At 41.5% G+C, this 7500-nt stretch overlaps 1 protein-coding gene across 1 annotated transcript in view; it reads left to right on the top strand.

Annotated features, from left to right (window-relative positions):
- LOC143033178 (uncharacterized) overlaps positions 1–7500 on the top strand; it is a 284443-nt gene that overhangs the window by 130402 nt on the left and 146541 nt on the right. Inside the window, exon 4 of the mRNA XM_076198373.1 lies at positions 6466–6525. Coding sequence (XP_076054488.1) covers positions 6466–6525 — 60 coding nt within the window. The remainder of the gene's footprint in view (positions 1–6465; positions 6526–7500) is intronic.

The raw sequence follows: 7500 nt of genomic DNA, 5'->3' as shown, positions 1-7500 counted from the left end.
CCTAACCTAACCTAACCTAACCTAACCTAGCCTAACCTAACCAACCTGTCCTAACATAACATAACCTGACCTAACCAACCTGTCCTAACTTAACCTGACCTAAGTTTATCTGACCTAACTTAACCATACCTAAAGTCACGGAAAAAAAAATGTGACGACACCGACGAGAGGTAGCAACAGAAAACGGCGGAAAGAAACCCAACGTTATGACGCCATGAGGAATTACGTGTGCTGAGAGAGAATGAATAAATAGGTTGAGTTAGGTGTCTGTCACGCCATCTGATGAAGCCGTATCGTTAGTTTCCTATTCGAAATTAACTGAACTGTTCTTATCTAGATCATTCTTGGAAAGTGATACTGACCGATTTGTCTTTGGTGTTTGTAGAGTTAATACAGAAACTTAGGGAGACACCAATATTTGTAATTTAGAATGGTTAGATAATACCAAATCAGGTAAAGTATTTATGGGTGCGATAATATTTTTCTTTTTGTTTAGATTGTCTCTCCATGTAGTTGGATGGGAGGATGGTAGTGGTGTTCCTCTGCGTATGTGTCTGCTTGCGCTGTTTTTCCGTGTAGGTAGTAGATGATGCCTTTGAGAGGCCGAAGGTATCATCTGGGTTTTGATAGGAGAGAGACAAACAATGATTGCTGCGGCGACGCCATCTCACGGGAATTCCCAGAATTAGAATCTGACCCATTCGACACAACGATGACCCCACAGCTAAGGGAAATTGTTCATTGTGAACCAGGATAAAACCTTTAGAGTAAACCTGAAGAACTGAAAATCAGTAAAATCTAGTCTGTTATTCCTTCGTCACCTAGAGGATGGCACGATGATGAATGAAAATAAACAAAATCAAATGTTCCCACTAGCAAGTAAGAGGTTAACATAGGTGGGCTGTCATCTGCTTGTTACCGAGGGGATGCCACTGAAATAAATGAAAGTCGTGGTAATAGCCGGAATAAAAATAAATAAATAAATAAATGAATAAATCAATAAATAAAAATAATCTCCCAGTACGGAGGGGTTCTGCCGATGGAGATTATGCTGTAGTAACGGCGACGATTGTGATGTAAGTGAGGGTGGAAGGAGGAAGGAGGAAGTGGGGAGGGGGGAGGGGCAATCTCTCACGCATGCGCAAAGTAAAGAGGAGAGCGGCTTTTGTGAGATCCACAACTCCTGTGACGATGTAATCAGGACAAAACGTCAAGGATGAGGGGGAGTGGATAATCAGTACAAGGGCGTAGATGAAGAAGGAGGAGAAAGAGGTGGAGGGGTAGGAGGAGGAGGAGGAGGAGGAGGAATAAGAGAACGAGAAGTGGAGGAACAAAGAAAAGGAGTTAGTCATGAAGGAAAAGGAGGGGTAAGAACAAGGAGGAGGAATAAGAGATAAAAGAGAGAAGAAAGAGAGAAGGATGAACAGAAAGAAGACAGAAGAAGGAACAGGAAGGGGAGATGTAGGAAGGCGTTGAAGATGAACAGGAGGTGAAGGAAAAGAAGTAGGAAGAGAGGAAGAGGAGGAAGAGGAAGAGGAGGAAGAGGAGGAAGAGGAAGAGGAAGAGGAGGAAGAGGAAGAGGAAGAGGAGGAAGGGAAAGAGGAGGAAGAGGAAGAGGAGGAAGAGGAAGAGGAGAAGGTGGTTGAGGGAGAATAATATGAGCGTTAAATGAAACCCAGTCAGCGTGATGGAATGAGATCAGATGGCGGCAGGCGAAATAAGCAAACAAGTCGAACTAAATAGTCAAAGGGTTAATCAAGAAAGACTTTAGCTCTTTAGCCTCCTAGGAGTTCCCCTTAGCTGAATGAAATTTACTGGCGGCAGGCAGAAGAAACAAACAAGCGGAGTAATGTACTCACAAGGACAAAAGTAAACGGTGAGGATGACAAAGTGAATTTGGGAAATGGTGAGTGTGACGAGAAGTGGAAGGAGGGATAGAAGAGAGAGAGGAGAAACAGAGGAAGGAGAGAGAGAGAGAGAGAGAGAGAGAGAGAGAGAGAGAGAGAGAGAGAGAGAGAGAGAGAGAGAGAGAGAGAGAGAGAGAGAGAGTGGTAGTAAAAACTATGTGGTGATAAGATTGAGTTTGGAAACAGAAAACTAGTTCTGGGAGTAACTTGAAAAGTTCTAAAAATTGTTTATCTCTAAGGTACCAAACGAAAACACTAATAAAGAAAAAAAAATGTATGGACATTTGGCCACGTAAGATTTATGTCGTTAATATTTTAGAAGCTTTAGTGACATCTGTACGGATCAGTCATACAGCATTCTTTTATAATTTGAGACTGATCCCAAAAATAAATAAATAAATAAATGAATGAATAAATAAATCAATAAATAAAAAAGAATGGAAACAAATAAATAAATAAAAAATCAACTTCTACTAGCACCCAGTTCAATTATCCTTTATAAATATGTTATTATCACTATGATTCCACCTCGGCGCAATTTCATCCCCAAGGATCTTAAGATACTATACTAATACTAATTCAAAAAAATAAACCAAAATATTAGTGCTTCGAGTATCAGGAATTTACTACACTTTGAAATTTTTCACTCCAAATGGGAAAGATTTCATGAATTTGGATATTTCTAACAACGAGAAAATCTTTCTGCATGGAAGCGCATGTGAACGATGCGACGAAAGGAAATGATAGAAAGCGAGCAAAAAGCTAATTCCTTGCAGCAGAAAAAATTATCACCAGGCATTAACAAAAACAAAATATGGAAGAAAAATAATCATCATAAAAAGAAAATGATTATGAAGGGAGAAGAGCAGGATGAAAAAGAGAAGGAATGTAAGCGAATACGTGAGAAATGTGAGGAAGTTGTCGCCCCATCTGCTTATGTTTTACTGTTATGTTCAGTAGTTTGTTAATATTTTTGTGTATGCATGTTTTCCATATTAATATATTTACTGTATTGTATATATCTTCTAAAACTAGAAGCACCACCTTTATGATTCTAATCAAGTCTCCATGAGCTTTAATTCCATGGTAAAAAAAACAACAACATACAATCTTGTTTAAATACAAATTCTACTTCCGGTCCAGCTAGTGTCCCAAGAGTCTCTTTCTTTATTGCTTTCTTTTGTGATCCTTCGTGATCGAATTTCCAGTTCCGTCATGCCTCGTAAGAACACAACACATCTTTCTTGTCATTCTTTTCCAATGATTCGATTGGTGACCCTTCATTCGGGCCTAGTTCTTCCTCTTCTGTCGTTAGCACTTTGTGTATCCTTTAGCACCCCCCCTCTCTCTCTCTCTCTCTCTATCTATCTATCTATCTATCTATCTATCTATCTATCTATCTATCTATCTGTCTATCTATCTCTTCTTTTTTCCTCTTTTCTCTCACTGATCAGTTCCTTCTCCTGGCCATTCATACTTTTCCTCCATGCATTTCCCCTCACTCCTTTACTCTCCTCTCCCCTCTTCCTCCTCCTCCCTTCCTTCATCTTCCCTTCAGCCTCCCGAAGGCTCCCTGTAGCTCAATATGGATTCGTGTGTCCCTCTGTGGCTTTGATGGGTCCCCTAGGATGTCTGCGGAGAACCCCATTGGGTCCCCCGTGTATCACCGCGTGGTTTCTTTTGGCTTCCTGGGGGCTTCTTATTGATTCCCGCGACTTTGTTTCGGGAGTCTGCGGTCTTCACCGCCGGGGGCAGGGGGTCAGGAGCTTCACGTCTTGACTTCGCGGAGTTGAGCCATCGTCACCGTAGTCGTTATCACCGTTGACACCGTCCTCCTCCTCCTCCTCTTCTTCTTTCTATTCCTCCTCTACTCCTTCCTCCTCCTACTCCTCCATCTGTACTTGCTTTTCTGTTATCACTTTTCTCCGCCCCCTTTTGTCGTACACATTTCGTAGACCTCAGATTGTTTTCTCTTCCTCCACGACCTCCCTGGTGGGTGCCTGATGGCGACTTCTGAATTTTATCCCTTGAATTCCTAAAATTCTGAATTTTTTGTCTTCTTTCTCTCCTGTAATACTATGCTAGAATCAAAGTCCCTGTGTTGCCAACCTCCTCAAGTGATCTGGGTCATGAATAAAAGCCTCCGCAATTTCAATTGTCCTTGATTGTTGCTCTCCCACCCTCTCCCCTGATTGCTTATTCCCCTCTGCCTTTTCCTCCCCATAATCCATTGCTACTCTTGAAGCCCCTGTGTGACCCATTGTTTCACACTTGTTTTTGCCCTCACCAGGACCACCTCATCTTCATCCTCCATCTCCTTCCTCCCCTCCTATTAGTTCCCCTCTCCCTCATATTGTTCTTTCTCGTCTCCCTGCTATTCATTCTCCTTTTTGCTCATTCTTCTTTTCTTCTAGATCCTACAGTATCTCTGTTCCTGCTCCTGTTCCTCCTCTTTGCCTTTTCGTTTTCCTCTTCCTCCTCCTCTTACTCCTCTTCTTCCTCCTGATATTACTCATCCTCATTCTCCACCATTTTCTCTACCTTCTTCTATATCTCTTCTGTCACTCACATCTGTTCCTTATTCTCCTCTTCCATTTCATATTATTTAATTTAAAATATTCCTTCCTCTGGAACCAGGGGAAGTTGTCAGCCTGATTCGCTCGAATTGGCTCACAGCAGAAAGGGTAAGGAGACGGGGTTGAGGGATTTTGTCCGGTTGTTTACTTGTGGGCTTTTTGTATTACGTGGAATTGTTATATAGAGGTATAGCCAATGTCATACTAGATTTAATATCAATGATGGAAGAGCGTTTTCTTATGTAAAAGGGTATTTCGTATTGATGTTACTGAAACGTTGTTTTTCTGTCGATAATGAAATAGTAGTACAGTTGGTGAAGGTGTTTAATTGCAACTTGCTGTAGATGAAGAGACAATCGTTTACTGAGACAGCACGTCGTGTGAAACAGTTTAGGTATGGAACATGGCCGCATTAGAAAGGGTTCAGGATTACGCATAACGACAAAACGCCTGGGCCTCGGGGGACGAAAGAATGAGAGAGGAAATGTGAAAAGAGAGGAAAAGAGAAACAAAGTGAGGAAAATAGAAAGAGAGAAATAAAGATACAAAGAGAGAAAGAGTTAAATTAAGACTATTCTCCTTTTCCAGGTCAGTGTAACAGAGGCACATGTGGTATGTGGTTATTATATTGTATACATGAAGGCACAGGTGTCTTGAGTGACTCATGGTCTCTCTCGCTGTAGGTCACGCCTCTTCTACACAGTGACTCACCTTCTTACTTTTGTTATGTTAACAACAGACGAGGGCATGAGGAGAGTTAATGTGATATGAAATAAAGAGGCCACGATTAACCCTGTCCCTCTTACTGGGCATGTGCAATTCTTCTGTCTCCTGCCAAGAAGTTATAGTAAGCCTCAAGGAAGAAAAATGTACATCCAAAGGCATTTTATCTTCTTTTAACTGCTACTGATGTCATGTGTATTTGTTTTGGATGTCGTCAGGTGATATTATTCAGCTAATGGAAAATTTCAGTACAAAAAAAAAAGTTAATACTTGGATGTTTCCATATGAGTATGATTTACTACTATGATCTTGGATCAAGTGCCGGACTCCAAGTCGACAGCTATTACCTTCTCAAATGAGATGTTATACACTCATACACTCCCTGATCTATAGAAAATACTATGACCTTACACCCCCAATACCTTGTTCAATTGTATTTTTAGAAATTTCGAGCCTAGAGCGGGGTGCGAGCTCGGTTACGTAGCATGTCAGCCCCCTACGTTAACCACTACGCCAGTGAGGATAAATAGATGATAACTGAGGCAGCGGCTGTGTGTTATTGGCGTGCGATCCCACGCGGTGACCTCAATATCATATGCGTCCTCGACCCGTCCTTCCGGCGGTGCGACTTGACACGCACCCTCGGTTAGTCTGTCTGTCTGTCTGTCTGTCTGTCTGTCTGTCTGTCTGTGTGTCTGTGTGTCTGTGTGTCTGTGTGTCTGTGTGTCTGTGTGTCTGTGTGTCTGTGTGTCTGTGTGTCTGTGTGTGTGTGTGTCTGTCTGTCTGTCTGTCTGTCTGTCTGTCTGTCTGTCTGTCTGTCTGTCTGTCTGTCTGTCTGTCTGTCTGTCTGTCTGTCTGTCTGTCTGTCTGTCTGTCTGTCTGTCTGTCTGTCTGTCTTTCTGTCTGTCTGTCTGTCTGTCTGTCTGTCTGTCTGTCTGTCTGTCATGACTAAAGCTATCACAGTTGATCAGCTCCTTAGTAGACATTATGCCTTTAAGGATTTTGTCCTGGTTAACGACGGCGGCCGAGTTTGCTAAGTTCAGCTCGGCACCTTCTGCCGAAGAGTCTAAGCCAGTTGTGACTGGAGATATCCTTCAAAAGACTTCTTCACAGAGCGTATTCTGGGTAACGTCAAACGCTTCTATGCAGCTTAAGGGGACATAGTGATTCAGTCCCTCTTTCGTTTATGTATTTCTTATCTATCTATTACTGTGTAACTACGTTTGCTTATTTATTTAATTGTTTAATTATCTTTGCAGGTGTGGTGGCGAGCGGCACGGGGAACTCAAAAGTCTTGACGTGGACAGCGTCGGTGTCAAGTAAGTGTAAGATTGGACTTGTAGAAGTGTATTCGGGAACAAGAGCACAGTTTAAAGTGATTTATATATATATGTTGGTACATTGTGACAAGTTGATGAAGGTGGAAAAAGAAGTCACGGGTCTAGTTCCGAGTTCCTAAGTTTATTCCTGACCGGTTTCGCTGAAGAAGCATAGGGCGAAACCGGTCAGGAATAAACTCAGGAACTCGGAACTAGACCCGTGACTTCTTTTTCCACCTTCATCATATATGTATATATATATAGATATAAATATGTATATATATATATATACATACATATATACATATATATATATATATATGTATACATATATATATATGTGTGTATATATATATATATATATACATATATATATATATATATATATATATATATATATATATCACTCTCGTGGCAGGAAACTTGAATGACTCATGTAGAGGGGGCAATATCAAATTACATAAAAAATATGGATGAACAAACCAGCGCAGGACCTACGCCATCTCCATCATGGGTCCCTCGGTCTTTAAGAAAATTAATTATCGGAACCCGAAACAGAGTTGAGCTTAACTCGGATCTAATTACCTCTTCTTTCAGTGAGACCGCCCTCCACTTTGGGCAGCAAGTTCTTCAAGGAAGCCTCTCATGCCTTTTGGCACGAAACGTGTATATTTCCGAATGACTCGATCTAATGAAAATGACGAGGTTAGTAATCTTGTGCAAAGGAAGGGCACGTACAGGCAGAGAGGAAAACGATAAAGAGGAGAAGGAGCGAGAGAGGAGGGAGAAATTGAGAAGGAATGGAAGGATGAAGGGAAAGAAGAAAATTAGGGAAGATGTAAAGAAGAAAGAGAAGAAATAAGTAAGGAGAGAAACAAGAAAAGAAAAGAAGAAAGGAAGGAATGGAGGGAGGAAGGAAGACAAGAAAGAAAGGAGGGAGGAATGGAATGAGGAAAGGAGGAATGGCGCTTGAGA

Source organism: Oratosquilla oratoria, chromosome 15 (genome assembly GCF_046742065.1).
Source record: "Oratosquilla oratoria isolate Oo_2021 chromosome 15, ASM4674206v1, whole genome shotgun sequence".
Classification (NCBI taxonomy): Eukaryota; Metazoa; Arthropoda; class Malacostraca; order Stomatopoda; family Squillidae; genus Oratosquilla; species Oratosquilla oratoria.
This window is presented reverse-complemented; position numbering and strand designations above follow the sequence as displayed.